Source organism: Perissodus microlepis, chromosome 22 (genome assembly GCF_051167445.1).
Source record: "Perissodus microlepis isolate ML-2025 ecotype Zambia chromosome 22, ASM5116744v1, whole genome shotgun sequence".
NCBI lineage: Eukaryota > Metazoa > Chordata > Actinopteri > Cichliformes > Cichlidae > Perissodus > Perissodus microlepis.
In genome coordinates, this window is record NC_140481.1 from 10457025 (window position 1) to 10478559 (window position 21535).

At 43.6% G+C, this 21535-nt stretch overlaps 1 protein-coding gene across 1 annotated transcript in view; it reads right to left on the bottom strand.

Moving 5' to 3' along the window:
* Positions 1–12522: 12522 nt before the first annotated feature.
* trit1 (tRNA isopentenyltransferase 1) overlaps positions 12523–21535 on the bottom strand; it is a 45092-nt gene continuing 36079 nt past the window's right edge. Inside the window, exons 9-11 of the mRNA XM_084918877.1 lie at positions 14639–14748; positions 13617–13734; positions 12523–13274 (exon numbers count right to left, since the gene is read on the bottom strand). Of these exons, the coding sequence (XP_084775003.1) occupies positions 13069–13274; positions 13617–13734; positions 14639–14748 (434 nt within the window). The 3' untranslated portion in view covers positions 12523–13068. The remainder of the gene's footprint in view (positions 13275–13616; positions 13735–14638; positions 14749–21535) is intronic.

Consider the following 21535-nt stretch of genomic DNA (forward strand, 5'->3'; position numbering starts at 1 on the left):
AACCGTTCACGAGGTAATTCATGCGGTGCTCCAAATAAGCAGTGCTGTTGAGCAATTAAACTTCAGGTATGGTGCGGCACCTGTTATCGGGCTCTGAGGTCAAAATGATGAATAAGCTGCAGGAACATTCAGCTGAGAGGTCAGTCTGACTGAGCTGTGCTGTAAGGTGTGATTGTTGGAGGGTGTAAAGTAGGGCAGGAGATAGGAGAGCTTGTCAGAAGTTATATGGAAATGAGAGCAGCGGGCTGCAGACACTGAACCATGTTATGGGATCAAATTCAACAACAGCTTGAACAGAAAAGAAAGCGGCTGTAAGAAAATATTATAGGCTGTAAATATCAAAGTGGGCTTATCAGCTCATCCTACTGTTTTCTAGATCGCACCTTTTGAAGCCTCGGTGTGAGTCGACTGAGTTATAAGAAAAACTCCACAAAGACCAAAACTCACTTTGTGTACTGAACTGTAAACGTGATTATTTCATGGCTGAAGGTGAGCACTTTATCACAGGAGTCTGCAGGGATTTACTCAGTCGTGGAGCATACTTGCCAACCTTGAGACCTCAGAATTAGGGAGACATTCAAAAGGGCTGTGGGGGAGGGGTGGTATACATATACATATATATACAAAAAACGTGAATCTTACAAAGTTGTTTTTATCGGCTAAAATAAGTTAAATGTCGCAGTTATTATTGTCTGGCCGGAAACAGCGGGGGTGTCCAAATTCAGAGGCTGCGTCCACCTGAGGACCTTGCTTTTAAGTGACTTATATATATCATGTTTAACCTGAGTAGCGAAAGACCGCGGGGGTTTGAAAACGATGTGCCAGGAGTTTGCTGTTCCGTCGGCTCAGATATTTGAAGTTTACGCAGCTACATTCTCGCCTGAAAATAGGTTAAAAGTTTATTTTGCAACCCAGAAAGAGTAATAAGAGTAATATTAAAACTAAGTAGCTGCAGTAGTAGTAGCCATTGTTGGAAACTGGAATTGGCTGGGCCAGTCTGGGATATGGTTTTTCAATTTTGTTATCCGGGTGGAAAATCGGGAGAAATTCGGGAGAAATCCGGGAGAATGGTGGCTCCGGGAGATTTTCGGGAGGGGCATGGAAAAATCGGGAGGGTTGGCATGTATGCTCGTGGAGTCAGCCTCAAGTGGACATTTCAGGAACTGCAGAATTACAGTTTGTTTAATTTTTCAGCTCTGGCAGCTGCTGCTTAAGAAATACAGACAAAATGATGGAAATGTGTCTCATGCATAGCCATGCATTTCCCTGAGTAAATTCGGCAAATTCTAGGAAGAAATTATTAAACGTCAGATACAAAGTTTTCTTTATTTCTGGTAAATGTACTTTTCTGCTATACGATGGAAATATCAAAACACAAAAACTAGGAACCAAATATACTGGTGGTTCCCAAAAAGTTAAACCCTTTGCTTCTTTTTTCATAGTAGGGGAAATACATTTCTGATCCCCTGCTGAATTCACAAGTTTGCTCACTTACTGTTGGGGAGTAACGGAATACATGTACCGCCGTTACGTATTTAATATACAAAATATGAGTAACTGTATTCCGTTACAGTTACCGTTTAAAAGGTGGTATTCAGAATACAGTTACTTTGTTGAAATAAATGGATTACACTGCGGTACTTTCCTGTTTCATTTTGTCGCGGGTCAGGACTGTTTGGGTTTTGTTTGACAGCTACGTTCTGTTGTTCCAGGCGGCAGCGTTACGGTTGCCATGGTTACAGGGCGACGCTCTCTCTCTCTCTGCGACTGTGTGTTTCCTGGGTGAGAGAGCGCCTTTTCGTTGTTGTTGTTGTTGTGCTAAGCTAACAGGCAGAATGCTACAAGCATAGCTCTAAAGAATGTAGCATCATGGGCAGTGTAGTCCGTGTTGCAGGGAGAATGGACTGCCATACACGTTATGGGTCTGTGAGCGCGAGGAGGGAGAAAAAGGGGAGTGGAAAGGTACGAGTTGTCATCGAGCAAAAACGGGAGCTGGAAGCATGTAAATATAATAATAACCACTGTAGCCAAGAAGAGAGCCTGACGAGCCCAGCTGTAAGTGAGCTATTAAGACTCGACTGTACACTGTGTTCGTGTTTTCCTCCGAAAACAATAAGTTCCGTTGCAGCAGTCTTTCAACGCCTCTCTCTGTCTCTCGCAAGAAAAGTTGACCCACACAACAAAGTAAAGCTATTTTTCGGCTACGAGCCGACAGGGACCCCGCCGTATTAGTCAGAGGTCCCTTTACTTTAGAGTCGCGGACCTTCAGTAATAGTAATAAATCACACAGCAATAGTACATTCACGTTGTTGTAAAAAGCATGATAATATATTAAGTATTCCAAAGTATTCAGAATACGTTACTGTCATTGAGTAACGTAACGGAATACGTTACAGAATACATTTTGGGGCATGTATTCTGTATTCTGTAATGGAATACATTTTAAAAGTAACCTTCCCAACACTGCAAATATATTCAAATTTAGAGGTTAACGAATCCTTTGCAGCTACTTACCATCTTTCAACAGACCATGCAAATAACAACAATTTAAGAGAAAGTCACATCAGATACTTGAGTGAGCACCAAACTGTAGTTGTATGTTAATTAATTGCTGTTACTAGTCTGGGATACACTGGATGCATCCATAAAGACATCTTTGATAACACAATTTATAATAAAACTAATTATTAAAACATGTAAATAAATACTTTTCGGGGTTTTTTGCTTATTTATTTAAACGATGTCTCCGTTTGACATAAACCAGCAGAGCTTACAGAGTCATCTCAGATATGGAAATGTCCTTTTCAGTTAGATTCTTTAAACAAAGTTATCTCAGATAACTCAAAAAGTTCCCCTGAAATGTTTTGCAAATTCCCCTATTACTTTGTTGTTCTTGCTCTCTTCCCTTCCGCACGACGGCCCGGCCCCGACAGATCAAGTACTAACCGTTAACTGCCCTCAAGGCGAGAGCACCTTATCAGCATAAATGAGCGTGATACACGTGCAACAGTGGTTTCCCTCCTCTGGGTTCACATGCGGCCTTTCACTGAACTTGGACTCTCTCTCTCTCTCTCACTCACACACACACACACACACACACACACACAAGTAAGCATTTTTCCCGCCCACTCTGTCGTTCCCTCTCTAACTAGTCCTGGCATGGCTTACTTCATATCAGCAGACAGTCATTGTCCTCGCGGGCCACAATGTAAATCAGCCTGAGCGGCATCGGAGTGGTTAGCAACTGCTCTGTTGTACAAATGTGCTGACCAACTGTGCTGAGCAACAGTTCTCTCTGCTCTTTAACAAGCCCGTACATGCCTGAATGTGCAAGCGCGACATGAGGACAGCCGTTCTGTGGCAACTTAACATAAAAGATTCAGCGATAATTTAATGCATTCATACTTCAAATTTGCAACTTTTAGTGAAGCAGGACAAATACATTTAACACAATGTTTGCCCTGCACATGGCAGCCTATAATCATACAATATCCTTTTGAAGAGGAAGTTAAAACTCCTTTCAAACTTCACTGTACATGTTTAAGCTTGTGATCTAAGTGCAATCTGTAAGAGTAGCTTTGTGTTATTCAAAATTACTACTATTACTTATACTAATAATGAATCTTATACATGGCCTTCTGTCTGAAACAACCCATTTAAGCGCTCTTCCATCTCTCTTCAAGCCAGCTTTGTAAAAAACGCTCAGTAAAAGTAAAAGAGCATTACTTGACACCAGTTTACTTTGTTCTGATTGGCTGTCCCTTGTAAATACAAAGTGGGAGGGGCTATGTACCTAAAATGACTATATTTGGGATATCCACTCTCACTGATGTCATACAGAACCAACACTCGAAAAAAACTAAATGAAGTGATTAAAGCGGTCTGCTTTTTTGTAGATTACTTTTACATTCACTGACATCATTATTTGCACTGAACAATTGCACCAGTGTACCAAATATAAGATCTAAATAAGGAAAAGTTTAATAGCCTTTTTAAAGAAAACAGAGCTGTGACAGAGCTCACTGCTGTGCATGTGTGGAGCTGAGCTGCAGTATCGCCATCATCTGGTCTGTATCGACACAAATGCGTGTCTATAGCTAACAATGCTCACGTGATTAAAAGACATTTGAGCACCGAGTATGAAACCACATGAAAATCTTATACTGCAGAAGAAACAACCCAACAGTGTTCCAAAATGACCGAGATGTCATTTCGACCCAGCGACAGGGTAACGGGCTGTCAAGGATCACTGATGCACAAGGGGAGGAAAGGTTGGCAGCGGTGGTCCGATCCAACATTTTCAACTGTAGCTGAAATTTTAAAAAAGACATTTATGCTGGTTCTGATAGAAAGATGTCAGAATACACAGAGCATCACAGTTTGTTGCAAATGGGGCTGCGTAGCTGCAGAGCAGTCAGGGTGCCCATTCTGATCCCTGCTGAAACAGTTAAAAGCACCAGCAATGGGCACGTGAGCATCAGAACTGGACCTTGGAGCAAAGGAAGAAGGTGGTCTGCTTTGATGAATCAGTGTTTTCTTTTACATTATGTGGATGGCCATCAGAGGCAGCGTGATGGTTTGGACAATATTCTGCTAGGATCTTGGGTTCTGCCATCCATGTGGACGTTACTTTGACATGTACCACCTACCCTAAACAGTATTGCAGACCAAGTACACCTTTTCATGGAAACAGTATTGCCTGAATGTTTGGGCCTCTTTCAGCAGGATAGCACGTCCTCCTACAAAGTAAACATGATTTAGGGAAGGTTTGAGGAGCACCACAACGTGTTTGAAGTGTTGACTTGGCCTCAACACCTCAAACTCACCTGATTGGTGTAAAACAGAAACATGCATTCTAAACTTATACACATGGCACATAGAAAACGTTGTAACTGATTCCGTGAGGTACAAAAACTAATGCACAACTGTACTTGTTTATAATCAGCAGGGCACACTGCACAACTTCTCTTCCTTGGATCAAATATCACACATTACTGTGTCTACTGTCCTCCGAGCACACAAATATTTCTCAAGCAACAGGCTGACAAATTGCACAACACCAATATCAAAGTCTAATGGGAAGAACAAAACAAAAAGCAAACAAAAAAAACATCTAAATATTTGTGCCTGGGTATGCAGGGGGTTCTGTTAGGCTGTCCACTGGAGGAAAAGGTCACTAGAAACCAATACAGAGGTGCTTCAAGTCATCACTTTTATCCTTTAATGAAGGACTCATCTCCTGAGGGGAGTGATGTCTGTCAGGATAACACCGTCCCCATCTAAATGTAGAGTCTGCAAACTTTGACCCAGATAGGAGATTTTGGACCAATGTGTAAGTCAGTGCTCTCCACCACTGTCATCAAAAACCTAGAATCTTTAGAAGACTGACCTCTGGAAAACATGCACGTCTTTGTGCTGAATCGCACCAAGAGCAACTCAGAAGCAGTATGCTGAATCTGCACAGGGTCTTTTATTTTGAAAATGCTGCCCTCGTGTCTGATTTTCCACCCTTCCCGCCTGCTCTGTGCAAAGCACACCTTCCAGGGATGCTTATAAAAATGTGCCGTGGTGCATTTGGTGGAACCGAAAGCAGCTGCAGTGACTGCATCAGGACCAGAATGCAATGCAGCTACGTTCATTGTATTCCTAGACTGATGTTTCATCCTGCCAAGAGACATCCTGAAACTCAGACAATCAATGCCAGGAGACATTTTTAAGCTGCGCTGGCCATGCACAGTCGCCCCGGACCTTACTAGGACTACAGGCTGTATATACGAGTTACACATAGTGGGATGAAAAAAGAGAAGTCAATGTTAAGTTGCATTAATGCTCAACTCTGTCTAACAGGCAGTAGGGGGAATCTAGAGAACTCTATGGGTAAAACACCCCTCTGCTTCGTGCCCCCTGTAAACACTCACCCAATGACTTTATGATGTAAAAAAAAAAAAAAAAAAAAAAAAAAGCTAGATTCAAGTCCCAGTGATTTGTATCGTGCTAAGAAGATCATTTTGCAAATTATGGCTCTCATTAAAGTTAGTAGAGGTATTAGAATATCTGCTTATTGATACAGGTTGTAATGCAGAAACTGATATTTCAATATACTGAAACAAAATATTTTGGAGTTGTGAAGTATGTGTGTGTTGTGCTTAATATGTTTAACGTCTTCATATAATAAGGCGCTTTGATAGGAACTGCATGAAGAGGCGTGTGAAGGAGCTCACGTGTGTGTGTGTGTGTACGTGTACAACAGCTGCTATTGGCATACACGCCATCTAATGTTACACTGGGTTTTATAACACACTTACATAAAAGAGCCATGTGCTGTTACACACACGCACACACAGACATACAATAGCACAGTTTTACAACACTTGTAAATTAATACTAGTTCCAACTCTTTAACTTATAATTAGCGCAGGTTTAAAAGTTTATATATTATTATTTGTATTTTAAATTTGCACCAATTTCAGATCAACAGCTACATGTTTATCTTTGTGGCCATGAGTGAATATGATCTCACCACTCTGACCACTTCAGTGGTAAATCCGAAAGCGTGGCGATGTCAATAAAATCAAAATAAATCCCTTCACAAAAGGATTCACACAGGAGTAAGTTGTAAATTAAGTCATATTTACAAATGAACACAGAACACAAATCTTTAAATAAAGTTGCAAAATCAGAGATTAGACTTTCCAAACTCTAAGATCAACAAGCTTTAGCTGATGCTCCTCTTTGGAAGAGAGAACAATTAGCCTTGAATCCCCAAAAGCTTCGACTACACTGCTTGTCTGCTCATTGATGGTCAAGCTGTGCACGGTTGCAGTTATGCACAACACAGATGTACAATTAATGCTGTGTTTATGTCCTCCTAATGAACAACCAGGAAAGTCCACAAAGTCCAGTAAAGGGGAAAGTTGAGTATACATAAAGCCAGACAATATTCCAGCACAGAGACCTTTGATCACAATGGGTTAAATAACTTGTTGTATAGTAATCAGACTAAAAGTAAAGACTGTTCATTTAAGATAGTAGGTGCAGCCCTATGCTGTCACAGAGTCCTGGTGAGCAGAGTAAGGACGATTTAAAACAATGCACCGACTGACCTTCACCCTGGCAGTGAAAGCGTTAAGCTCTGCATTAGGGGAGGCTCCCAGCTCCGCCCACCTCACACCTATTTGCATATCAGGCGGGAAGCGGAGGCTCTTTGTTGCTGCTGAGCGCAGCCAAAACCCCTCCCACAAAACACCGCACTGGCGGGAAAAAGCCGGCTACAGCGCTTAACTCACTGACAATGGCAATGTGCACACAAACACCCTTTGTCTCACACTCTGTACACTGCAGAGAGTACATTGCTCCCAGTGCACAGATACGTCCAATGAAAATAAGCACACAAACACGCATGCTTACACATAACTGAGAGTTAGGCTGCTTTGATAGTCCTTTATGAGCCAGCACACCCATTTCCTGCCTAGGAGCAAAGGTGAAAAGCAAGTGGACAGACACACAAAAGAGAGGAAAGATGGACAGCAGTGTGGAGAAGAGTGAGAGACACACACACACAGACCCAAGAAGTGTGAGGACGGAGACATTTATGAGTCCAGCCAGACACAATACATCAAGTGCAAACAGCTTTATCTAAAATAAGAGCACCATGCATACAATACGTAACAATAGAAAATGGGCAAGCACTGCCCTGGGAAAAAAAGAAAAGAGTTCACTGGGTTGCTGGAAAAACAGGAAGGCATGTCATGCTCTGCACTGGGGAGGGTAGAAGAAAAAGGAGAAGGAAAAAAGTACAGAGCAGCCCCCGCATTACATAACCAAGGCAGGAAATATGCAGCAGAGAGCGAGAGAGGACAGACAGAGAGACTATAGGGAGCCATGCATAAGCTGCACCTATGACACTTTCCTTACAGGCTTTTCACATCTTATCACATCTCCTCCTCTCCCTTTCCTTCTGTCGCTCTTTCGTGTACCGCGACCACTACAGGAACCAGACAGTGTGACACAGAGACGGAGAGAGAGGAGAGAGAGAGAGCTGCATGAACTCAGTGAACCTAGTTCCTCCCTATAGACACACACACACACACACACACACATAAATAAATGATGGTCTGCACTTGGCTCTGGATGCATACATCACATTGAAATGTTATAAAACAGCATCTCAGGATTAGGCTGCAACAACACTCATCCCTCACTGAGTAGCTCTGGTCATGTGTGTGCAATTCATAATGCATACAGATGCAAACACGCAATTATTACACCTATACTGCAGTCGCCACGGAGGTAAGAAGCGACTGCCTTGCATTTTGTTGTGGTACTTGTAATAGAAAACAAGACTAACACATTCGTGCACGCGCACACACACAGAACAACACAATACGCTTTTATCTTATCGAGTCACACCTTGCAGTGTTGTGTTTCTCACAGGTTTGTGAAACTCCCTTTGTCCTCATCCTTATATGCATGGAAACAGTGTGGCCCCAGCTCGCAAGCAGGGATTCACAAACACACACATACTGATCTTTATAGAAAAAAAAGATGTCAAAGGCTACAAATGTGAGCTCCTAGCATCTTTTCTGCTCGCACACTGAGCGGCTCACCGCCTGATAGTTGACCTTTTGCTGGTTTTAACCGTCTGCGCCTATAGTATCAACAAGAGAGATACACATTCTCAGACAAGTCCTTCACACGCCACAAAACGAGATTAAAAAGGCTGTGTGGTATCTATTATTTTGCCCCCCGGCAAAGACTCGGCCTTCTCTGGTATCTCCAAGAATTCTCCGCACAAGCAGAACTGATATTTCTCTTCATTTCAACAGTGACTTTGGCTACCACCTATCCGATTAGATGCTTGCATGTCTGCCTGTGTAGATACGTGCAAGCATTTTTTTTTCATCTCGCCAGAGCCAGATGGCAGAGAATGTTTAGTCAAACGGGATTAGAGATTAGGATTAGGTGGACTTCAAATTACCTAGATGCACAGTCACTGGGTGACACACTACTACAAGCAGAGCTCTGAGAAGCCCACAAAGCTCAAATACAGACGTCCATTGAGCTCAATTAGAGGACAAACTAGAAAAATTAATGAGGAGAATGATCAAAAATAAAGGTCTGACTAGTTAAAAAGACAGTATCAGTTACTTTACAAGAAATCATCAAAGGAAAGTTTACTCAATTTCTTTTATTAGGAAGTTCCTTGAGAATAGTCACATAGCTATCTCTATGCTATGCTAATTAAACAGCTACTGCCTGGAGCTAATCTTAGCATAAAGACTGAAAACAGGCCGCTTCTATTTATAGGTGAAAAGCACCAACAGAAAGTGCTGCAGGAATGAGCTGGGAAACCAATCTAACTCCAGTTGACCCACTGTTGGTCCTAAGCACTGGGCAACATTTTCAGTCATCAAATCTGAAGCAGAATCCTTCTGCCTGTAGCGCTGATAAAGCCGGGTTATTTGTCAGATAATTCCAGTAATAATGCTCTAAAACATAGGTGTCAAACTCTGGCCCGTGGGCCAAATTTGGCCCGCAGCCTAATTACATTTGGCCCGCGAAGCCATACCAAATTATTATTAGAGCTGGCCTACTGGTATTATACAGCTAATATATATATTGTTTAGTATTAAGCTTTGCTTGTTCCATATTCAGTTTTCCAGCAAAACTTGTTTGAGTCCATAAGAAGAGATGCATTCTTAAGTCTGGAGGAAAAAATTTTTTTCAGTAAATATTAATGTTAGCCTGCGACCTTGTTCCAGTTTTGAATTTTGGCCCACTGTGTATTTGAGTTTGACACCCCTGATCTAAAAGGCACTAGCAGCAAAAACACGGTTGAGAAGTCCAGTTCAATGACTTCAATGACTCCAATTAGTGGAGAGAGGCCTTGAAGAAACCAAAACATTGTATTTAAAGTTTCCTAGCCTTGTCTTTCCCTCCTTTAAATTGTCAGCAGCCTCCTTTCAGTGTCTTAACAGTACAGATGGAGTGCACCTTAATCGAAGAGTTTGGTTGGTCTAGAAACTGAAATTAACAGTACCTCAGCGGTAAAAATGCACTTACTGCTTGAAAGAAAAATAGACCAATCAAAATGTTTTCATGGGTATTATTCGAGGTGGCCAATTGCGGGTGCTTATGAACAACTAGCATGGAAACATACTTAGCCTCCACCTTTGGTAAACTGTTTAGAATCTCTTTCTGTTGAGCTGTCAGGCAGGCTAATATCAGCTCTGCTCTGGAGAGTCAGGCTACCAATGCGTGAGGTTGTGTGAAGTCTGGTTTATACCGTTGATTTACAGCCCATGCAGGAGGCAGTATATGGAGTACTAAAGGCCAAGGCCCCAAGGTGAACAGGCCAGACCAATGGACATTTTTAGGCTACCGCATGTACAGTTCCCCTATACTGGGCCTCATGTATGGGGCGGTATGTGCTCAGAGCATTTAAAAATACTGACTGGCTATGGTGAGGACTGGACAGAGAGAGGGAGAGGCAGAAAAGTGCTGAAACTGGGAGAATCATTGTATGGCTCACTAACTGATGCAGCTATGCATGCAAACTCAAACACATGCACATACATAGGGTAGATTTAGAAGAAGGGTGGCAGCTACAGCTGCAGTACACCCCCACCCCCCAGCCTGTTTCAAAGCTTTATTCATTCAGTGCATGCATCGATGACACGTTGCTTCACAGTGTGCACATCGCTAATTAGCCTTGTGACTGTGGATACTGGCATTCCAGTCAAGGTGCTTTATGTCACCGAATTGCGCAAGCTTGGCTCTTACATGTGAGGTGATTCAGCGGTGCTTGGAGGTGCCAAGCCAGACTCGCTGAGCCACTCAAGATAACTACACACCACGTGTAAAATTACTAAAGAAAATGCGAGGCATTTAACAGCACGTTGGATGCCTGACAGTAACGCTTTTTCCTCATTCAAAGATCCCTCTCGTTGGTTTTTTATCATTACAGAGATCACCAAGATGAAAAAAGTGCTGCAGTGGAAAAAATAGAGCCGTAGCTGATTCGAAATGGACAACAGAAGGAAAGAAAAACAAACCATCCAAACAGAGGAGTGGTTATAAAAACCAGACACGAGCCGTACAGTGACCTTTGCTATCACTGTGACTCCCGTACTGTATGGTAATACCCCAGTAAGCTGGAGGCCTGACCCAGTTTGGAAAGAGAGAGAATGTGGAACACAACTCACGCAGACAGGCGCACACTTCCAGCTATTATGCTGCTGGAAATATTTTTAGCCATGTGGATGAGGTCAACTTCTGGGAGCCTGTGAACTAAACTCTGTAATTCCTCAGACTGTAAGACCGCAACTGAAAACTTAAAGACAGAGAGCGTTAACGCAGGAGCAAGGTGAGGAGACGGAAAAGCACCGCCAAAGAAAGCCTCTGGAGCGATGCCAGGTATTGTGGCTTTACAGCGGGGGGAAGACACGCCTCGGGTTGAAAGCGGTATGGCACGCTGCCGGATAAACAAAGACCTGCAATCACCGCTGTGAAAACACACTCCTCTCACAGCCTGACCTGCTGGTGGTTTACACCATCGTCAGGGCTGAAATGAGCTCGGCTGGGCTCCACTCAGGAGATAAACCACGCCAATCAGGTGACTAGTGAACAAAAGACCAGAAACAACATATTTCATGAGTGTAAAATGAGGTGGCAGCCGGCAAACAAAGGACCAAGCTCAGTGCTGTGTCAGCAGGCCAATGAGAGCTCAATGAGACCAAGGTTAAACTGCTGCTGTCGCATCGAGAGACCTCTGAAATCCAATTTTGTGCTTTCTACTTCTCGTTTGAGTGGCATAAAAGCACCGTCACTTGGATAAATACAATTTAGACTTCCTAGGATTCCGAAAACGACATAATTGGGATCCAAATGCTTCTTTCCTAAACGTCCAAACTTGAGCCAAGATGAGAGAAGGAGAGCGTCCGATCACCTAAAGAAGTTATCGTCAGGTAAACCTGGGGAAGGACTCGTTATGTCATCGAGGGTCTCTCACCTGACCACATGGGGTGACGTGTGAGTGAGGCGTTGGTTGGCAGTCCATCAGGGTCTCTGCATGGCTGCAGTCTCCTAAAAGACCCGAGTCTGCTGCAGCTTGGCTCTGTCTTCCACAGTGGGTGGAGGCTGGAGGTCCACAGCTGTCTTTACTGTCAATGCTATAGCGTTAAGTCCGTGTCCCCCCGATTTCGCCCCCTAAACGTGTATGTAATTGGTTCTGTTTGTCTGTAACGGTCTAGCATCCACAGTTTTCAAGATATCATCTTCAAGTTTTGCGTGATGGTAGACCCCAAAACCAGTTCGAGCTGTTCAGTAAATCAGCAAAAAGTTCATATTACCCACAATCTTTTTTATGGATCATTTACCAACTTCGCAACAATACACTAGGCCTCAGCAGACAACAGTATCTATGTTGGCTAAGCATTTGACCTTGACCTTCATTGTTAGTGCGAGCATTGTTAGTGCTCATTTCATTTGAATTCTCTATAAAGTTTTGGGAAATTCCAGAAAGAGACTTTTTTTTCAGTTTAATAAAAATATGTTTAATAATAAAATATTTTATGTCACAAGATTACAGGTTCAGAGCATGAGCTGAGAAAACTTTGGGAGTTTATTTGAAATAAAGGTGACCGGGCCTAATACTAACAATCTGTCCTGAAGCCTGAAATGCTGACAAACTAGAGAGTCCATAGCAGTGGTATATACAGCACAGTCTTAAAAAATAGAAAAATAAACCTCTCTCTTAAAATTTACATTAGATTTTCAGGCAGTGGTAAAAAATTAATTATGATTTGTTTTTTTTATTCTTTGCCTGCACACGCCATAAATCATGTACTTTATTCACTTCGGTCTGTGTTGCTACTGGAAAGAAAAAGAAAAAAAATGCTGCAAGAACCCGAAGCTCGAGGGCTTCAGCATCTATGAAGGAGGGTTTTTTTGTTGGAATTCAGGAATTAATAAATAAATTCGATCCTATGGAAACCAGGAATTAATCATATAAGTACTGGATGGAGACCTGAGTGAAGATGGATGTGGATCAGAGTCAGTGCAGGCTTTTTAAAGAGTCACTGGTACTTCCTCATGTGTCGTCCCAGAAGAGTCCTGATCACCGCTGCCCGGAGCAACAGTATCACAAGAGTCTTTTAAAAGAGTCTCTGCTGCAGAGTCGGAAGGTGCGCTGGTCCTCTGCGACTGGTCACAGGATGGATCGCACTTCCTCTTCTTCCTCACATGATAGTGATGCTTCTTAGATTTCAGGTGAGCTGCGGGTACAGAGGATAAAAGACACTCCTTGGATATATTTAGCAAGACAGACAGAGAAAGAGACCAAGTCACCAAGAGGCCAAGTCACAAGACTTGGTGCAACAGGGCCCAGAGGTGATCAGGTGAGCATGTAGAGAAAAGAAATCTGTTTTTGGCACTGGGCATGAATCTCCACAGAATCTTAAGGCACCGCTAAACAGTCAAATACACAACATGGTACGACTTCTTTAGTACTTCTCGGTTTGCTTGTCCTCGGTGCTTTGATGAACATGTTAGTATCGTTAGCAAACGTCTATATTCACATTCAGCTTTTTTCCCCCCCCCACATGCTTATGCCTCACCTGTCCACTCCAGGTCACCGATGATCACTTTGTCACACAGGTCACACGTGTGGTGGCTCCGCTTGTTTCTCTGCTCCGCCCCCTGCGCTCTGACTGGTGCAATAGCTGGCTCCTCATGCTGAGAAGTGGAGCGAAAAAAGTCTGGTTTTTTTAGGTTTTAAATCTGAAAAAAATATTTATGATGTGCTAAAACAAACTTTTAGGGAACAAAAAAGGGAACGGAAGCAGAACATCGGATAGGCAGCAGAGTAAAGCATGATTTATGGTCCCATAAATGTGCCCGATTGTGTGATCCTCCGAGATCTTGTAATGGAGAGACGTATGAGTCTACGGAATGCTGAATGGTTGACAAGTGGAGTTCACCGGGATGGGTGAACCGTGGAAAAACAAGCAGTTTGGTAATGCTAAATATCACAAGCAAACAAGTAACCTAAATTCGGCTAACGGCAAACATGTGTTGCAGAAGACAATTTTATACAAACAAAGGCCTTTTTTCCTTTTTCAACCAAAGCCCAAACTAGACTTTGACATCGAGGTCACTGAGATTCAAACATTTTTAATAGTTTCATCCGTGATGTCAATTTTAAAATTCTATGTTGCCTCGTTCTCAAATTATATTATTCACAAACTCGAGTGTCCACACCACCCGCCTGGCGGTGTGGCGACAACACGCCATCGCCCTTTGACAACTGAAGGACAAAAAAGAATTAGGAAATCGCAGAAAGGAAAAATAAAAAGAAGAAAAATTAATAAAAATGGGACAAAAAAAAAGCCCAAATGAGGCAAATCCAAGGAAGAAGGGCATATCCTCAAGAGGAGGAATAAATAAGAGCAAACAAGGAGAGGAACACACTAATGGCAAAAGGATGAAAGGAAGGAAATGTAAAACCACAAAGTACGCAATGAAAAGATAAAGAATGATAAAGAGTAGCGAAAGGAACTGAAGTAAAAGAGAAAGATCCCACAGCACCAGATGAAAGCAGCCAACAGGAAGCTGCCACTTTAGACTGCTGAGGCCCCACCTTACTGAGGCTGTCCAGTATCTGCAGTGCAGGGTCCAGCACAGTCTCCTCCCACCGTGACACGTCCGTCACATCCAGGCCATACACTGCAGGGATGTTGTCCCCTGGTCCTGTACACACATACACACAGAAAGGTCAAAAACACACACTTATACATTTGACAAGGACAACGAGGACTTGATTTGATATTGGATTCAGTGTTTCCAACGATTTATTTTTAATAAACAGGTGGAGGGGAAAAAAGCCTTGAAAAAAAAAACAAACTTTCAGACCTCTGACAGTGACAGTGCTCATTGTACACAAATAAATAAATATATAAATAAAACAATGAAGCTCCGGAGGGTCTGTCTGCAAACTACAACGGCTGATACAGGCCAGTTCAAACTGGGTAACGCACAGGAGCGGCGATGTGCTGGAGCCGCACCCTGAAGCTCCATCAACCTGCTGACTCACACTGGCTCGATAATGTCTCCCCCCTCCTTCCTCCCACCCTCGTGTCTTGTGCGCTGTCTCTCTTTCTCTCCCGCCATCAGTCTCGCTTCAGCTTTCACTCACTGTCTCACCCTCGAACTCTTCCACCCCCGTGTTTCTATTTTGCATCAGTCAGCAGTCTCCGGGCCAGGCCTCGGGAACGCAACGGCAGCACCAGACCTTGCCCCGCTCGTCTCTCTGTCTATCCCAGCGCTCGCCTGCATCCAGAGCCGCTGCCCTTCAAGGCGTACCGTGGAAATTTAGATCAGTGCAACTTGCAGAGAGTGACTTCTAACAGATGCAACTTTTTAATGATTAAATAAATAAGCAGGAAAACAGAAAAAAAGAGTCTGAGCTCCATTTTTTGATACTTGTGTCAGTGCACACTACGACACATTGTCACACAAGTTGTCTTCACTTTCTCCTTTTATTGTACTAAAGAGTTTTTCCTCCAGATGGTTAGAAAATACAAACAGACAGGGTTTAAATGACATTCAAAGCTAGCTAGATGGTTATCTTTTCAAGGAATCAAGGTTACGACTGCGGTCTGAATGCACGAGAGAGGCGCAAACTCTGAGGCTGTACTCAGACACGACGCAGCTAAAAGAAACCAACCTGACTCCAGACGAGACAGCAGCAACCATGACTGAACAAACGTGCACGTGCAGGTGCAGCAGAACCTTATTTCAAACCTTCTTCATGCTAAAAACTGGAGCCTACATTACCCAGAATACAACTCGACAGCTTACAGCTCGGGGATTTGGTTGTGCTTTTGCGCCTTCATGTTCGGTTCGGTTGGCTGAAAGGGAAAATTTGCGAAAATGCCCGGAACGACAAGTCGGAAAGCTGGAGAACATTTTTGTCTATAAGTTGCCAAGCTTACAGAAAAACATGGTGGATGGCGGTAAATGTTAATGAATGGGTCAAATGTACAGTACTGTGCAAAATCCTTCCATTAAAAAAACAAAATAAAAAATCCGCTTCCAAGGAGCCAGACATTCGTGTAATTGTTTAAAGTGGTTTCGAGGAAATGGTTCTCCAGGCTTTCTGGAGCTCTCTCAACACTTCTTTGGACAATGTCTGCTTTTCACCTCAACCACTGGCAACCTCTGATTTTGCCTCATATACGGCATTACCCTGCATGTTTGCAGGTCACAGTCACTGCAGCTGTTTCCCTTTTTTCCATCAAAACACAACAAAACCACATTGCATACCTCTGCATGCAATGCATATAATTTTTACATTGAATGCAATTTTAAAAAAATAAATGTTAGACTCTCGACACCTTAAACACAAAGGAATAATATATAACACATCATCTCTGCAGCCACTCCATTATGTTCCCAGTTAGTTAGAGGTTAGAAAAACTCATTCTAAATTAGGCAAACTGGACAATCTACAGAACGCGTGAATCTGGGGTTGTTCTGGTTTTCCAACTTTGGTAACTCAAAGTCTGATTAGAATATATGTGTGTTAAGCTCACACTCTCAGGTAAGCGAATCCCATTAACCTATAAAGCGCTGTTTGCCAACTCAATTATGTCTTAATCCTTTCTACACAAAGTCAACTGTGGATTTGAGGGCAGCAGACATCCTATAGACTGAACTCCACTGGGAGCCGTCTGGGCCTCCATTATCACAGAGAGACACAGAGTCCTGACTGTATGACTGTATAACTAACAGTGTTGACTTTGTCAGAGGACTGACTGTGGCTCTGTCTGTGTGTGTGTGTGTGTGTGTGTGTGTGTGTGTGTGTGTGTGTGTGTGTGTGTGTGTGTGTGTGTGTGTGTGTGTGTGTGTGTGTGTGTGTGTGTGGGAACAATGAGTCCCCATACAGCCACACCCGGCAGCTCTACACTTACAATTCACTCTTGGTACAAACTGCAGTTCAACTGCCACTGGGTGAAATTTGCATATTGTAGGCTTAATCTGCAGTCAGCCATTTAAACACGTGACATATTTTATTCTTTCATGCTGAGACCAGCTGTGCTTAAATTAATGCAAAAACAAACAAAAGGCTCCTTAATAGCAGAATCTCACCCTGCACCTGCATCATTTGGCTTCACAGCATGTGTTTTTTCCCCTCCTCTTATCTGTGTGCACCACTTATCCTCAAAACTTTGTCCTCAACTCAGTCGGGCTTGTCTGTGTGTTGTCAAACAGCAGTTACTGTTAATCAAAGCCTCTGATTCCATTTGCATGGTTCCTTCATGTGAGTGTGGAGGTAACTCTTTTGTGTTGGCGGCACAATACCAGGCAGGTGGCGGCGGCAGCAAGTGTCACCTGGCGTACCTGCACCAGATGCAGAGTTGGCGATCTCGCCTTCAGGTTCTCTAATATTTACTTCACCTCAGCAGTGGGCATTCTGCGCCCTCCTGTTGACACTATCTGTTTCCTTACTTTGTGTTTTTATCTCTCTCAGCACCCTCCTACAATTCCCTTCTGCAGTCGCTAACCTCCCCCCTGGGCAGAGTGGAGCGGTGGTAAATAAAAGGGGAGATACTGTACGGTGGGTTGCCAGATGCTCCACAATGATTCTTGTCTGGGATCTGGTGAAATTTAACCCCGCTAATCCGCAACATCTCGAATGAGAGTTGATAAGAAATGCCGAAGGGACAAAGGACGGGGTGGTCGGTGTGGGCGCGCGCACGCACACTTGGAGAAAACACAAAGCGTGAGTGCTGCCTTTCGAGTGCACAGGGGAGATGGCCTTGCCAACAATAAGGAGCAGAATCTGTCGCTGGGCAGCTGCCTGCCAGCGCCGGGTGTGTGCGTGCGTGTTGAAACAGTCGTCCACCTGTTGCAACAAGCGGGCGAGAAGTCATTTGCTGTGTTATCCTTGTGTTTGCTGAGTGAGGATGTGCGGCTGTGTGTGCTTTGCTATAAAAGCTCCGCTACCAGCCTCAGCACGATGTCCCCTGGCCCAGCTGTGCTTCTTTGGCTGCCACCCACACTGGAACACCGCAGCTGCCGCTATTGACTCAACAGCCTCCTTCCCCTTTCCTAAAGTTCCTCTTCCACTTCTCGTCTCACTCACCTCCGTCGTTGAACTGTTGTTTGTGATCGAATTTCTGAAGCAGGTTGAGTACGGCTGGTTCAAGTTTCCTTTGAAAGGTAAGGATCTGTAAAAAGTGGACTTTATTTCTGGGGATTTTTTGTGGAATGAGGGAATCTAAAATCTAAGCTCTCTATACATTAAGCTGCATCCTCACACAGGAAGCATTCACAGTGACATGATAACCTCAGATCACAGAAAGTAGGAGCAGAACATAATCTATTAGTGATGAGAAGCGAGCAGATTGTGAGAAAAACTTTATCTCAGCCTCAAGGTGAGCAGTTGAAACAGCTACCAATGAGAGCGCAGTATACTGGTGATTAATGCAGCTTATTTGATCCCTTGCACACTCTTAAAGAGATAAACATTCTCTAAAGAAGTATTAGGTCCCCACATTTCTGGCTACCACAGACTGACTACAATAATATCGATCGATCAGTTACAAATGATCATGAGAAACATGGTGGATCAGCCCAACACTACACAGGAGAACCTTGTTAATGATCTGCAGGCAGTTGGGACCACAGCACCAAAAACGCCAAATACTGAGTCGTGTTTTGCTTGGGGTTTTTTTCCACTCAGTGACACGCAAATTAATTTATAACTTTTACGTAATGTGTTTTTTTCCCCAGATTTCTGGTTGCTATTCTGGCTGTAACTACCATAAGAATTAAAGCCTGCAGCAGGATGAACACGCCATGTAGATTCACAAAGCTGAAACTGATCATCAAACTACACCGACTCATTCAGGCCGTTCACCAACACTGGACACACCTCCGAGTCAAAGTGCAAAGTACAGTAGTGCGTTTCAAAGAGAAGAGAGGAGAAGCGTGGCAAGCAAATCTGTAAATGCAGTTAGATCTCCCTAAAAGTTCTTTGACACATCACTCAATAGCAAACAGCAGCCTCACACTCCACAGAAATTAAAGTGTGCGAGAGAAGCTGCCGCATTAACCGAAAAGTGCAGCGGAAGTCGCTTTGCTTTAATTAGCTGTGAAGTGTGAAGATAAGCTAAGAGTGCAGGCTAGCAGTTCCTGGACTTTGCATAAACAAGAGATCAACTTCTCGTAAGTGGAAAAAAACAACAAGTGGCACCAATTGTTTATACGGAAGACTTTACCATCCTTCACCTACTTATTTTTTTTTAATGGGCAAACTATTTTGGGTCAGCATTACTGCTCTCACAGTTCATAGACCAGGAGTGGGGAAGTCCAAGCCTCAAGGGCCGGTGTCCTGCAGGTATTAGATATCACCCTGGGTCAGCACACCTGAATCAAATGATCAGTTCATTACCAGGCCTCTGGAGAACTTCAGGACATGTTGAGGAGGTCATTTAGCCATTTAAACCAGCTGTGTTGGATCAAGGACACATCTAAAACCTGCAGGACACTGACCCTTGAGGCCTGGAGCTGGACACCCCTGACATAGACAGTGAACTGCCCAGATAGTTTTGAGGCTCAGAAAATGGGACTGTGAATAAAAATGGACGGAATTCATAAACCATTAAACCCCATAAAGGAGGCAAAATTACAAAAAAAACACCCCAAAAACCTGTCAATGTCCAAATACTTACAGACACAACTATAAGTCACTCTGTGTTTTTCACAATGGCAGATGTGTTTTGTAATGAATGACTGTCTCTCCTGATTCACATGTACCCTGTGGCATTTGTATGAGCCACTGCGGTGTAGCGGTTGAATACTCTATGACAAGCCAGTTATATTTGTTCTGAGGAGTAGAGACGAGTCTTTTTCTTATTACACCATCTCTTCCCCACCTCACCTCAGCAAAATAAGATTTTAGATTTCTCGTCAGCGTTTGACGCTTCCGCCTAAACATATCTTGCCCGTCTGCTGAGCGGAGGTCACAGAGAGGTCTCTTTGGCAACAACAACACCGTCTTGTTTTTATCCACGGTATGAGATTGCATTTATTTATTTGTGTGTGTGTGTGTGTGTGTGTGTGTGTGTGTGTGTGTGTGTGTGTGTGTGTGTGAGTGTGTGTGAGAGAGAGAGAGAGAGAGAAAGAGTTCATGAAGGTTTCACACTTGCTAGTGGACAAGGGTGTAAACTCACCCCACACCTGTTGCCTCAGCTGGATCAAATTACTCTCCCTTCTTTAACCAACCCAGCCGTCCATGTGCCATTCCTCTCAGTCGCCCTCCATCCATCCTTCACTCACTCATTTACTCCTGGGACTGAAAGACAACTATCCCCCTGTTACTTAACGCTCACGAGGCCTTGGTCAAACTACACCTGCGTAACCTGGTTACAGGTGCTGTTTGCACTCGTATGCCTGCCTTGTGGGAGTTTTACTAAACAGGGGGAGCTGCCTCATCTGCATTAGATTCAGCACCTGATAAAATGAATATAACCTCAGATTACTATGTAGTTTAAGGATAATTAAATCAACTAATTAAGTCCACCCCCCTCGCCACGCACACACTATAGGTGTACACCCACACACAGCCCCAAATAAAGGCAAGTCAAATTAAGCTTGATTTCTTCTAAGCTGGCTGACCTGGTGCTTAAATCCTCACAGCAACCAGAGCTGAGTCCATCAACAACCACGTATCCTGCTGAGAAGTATTTAAAGCACTGAACGCCCACCAACTCTCACTCTGACATTTGCTACTAAACGTGAACCGTAAAACTGGGTTAAACTTGTGCCTTCGAGGCATGTGATTCAGCCTACATATAAAGTCAGCATTCAGATTATGTTCTAGCTTCTTTAATCTACTTCATTGTTAGCCTGACTGAGGCTCTGTCGTTTTCAATTTGTCTTTCCCTTTGACCCACTAGTTTCTGCATGCCTGGGTTGGTCTGCGCGGACCCCAGCGACCCTGTTGCCCGCGTTTGTGTGGTCGGGGCACATTCCCAGCAGCTCTGTAACGCTTCAAGAGATTAGCCTGCTCAGCTGAGGCCTGCCGGCATCTGTGCGGGCATGTGTGGGACTCGGGCGAAAGAGAAAAGGAGGTCAGCAGTCAGAGCAAGACAGAGAGGTCAACGGAGATGATGCAGAACAGAAAGGTGGATGAGAGCAAAACTTTGGTTAGGGGCATCCCCCAACCAGGGGTAGCATTACAGGGCTGTCCTTGGGCAAATCTTTAATTAATCTAATATGTGTGTTTTTATTATCTGAGCAGATGTGACTAACTCAGACCTTCCCCAACTCTCTTGGTTGGCTCCAACAGCCTGTAGATTGATTTATTTTCAAAGGAACTGGGTCAGATTTTACAATAAACGCCCTGCTGCCCTACAGCCAACAGTATTCTGCTAGTTACTGACACTGAGAATTGACTGGATCCCAATGATACAAAAACTCCAGCTGTAAACAAAAGCTGATGCACGTTACCTTTGTAATGCTCAAAGTG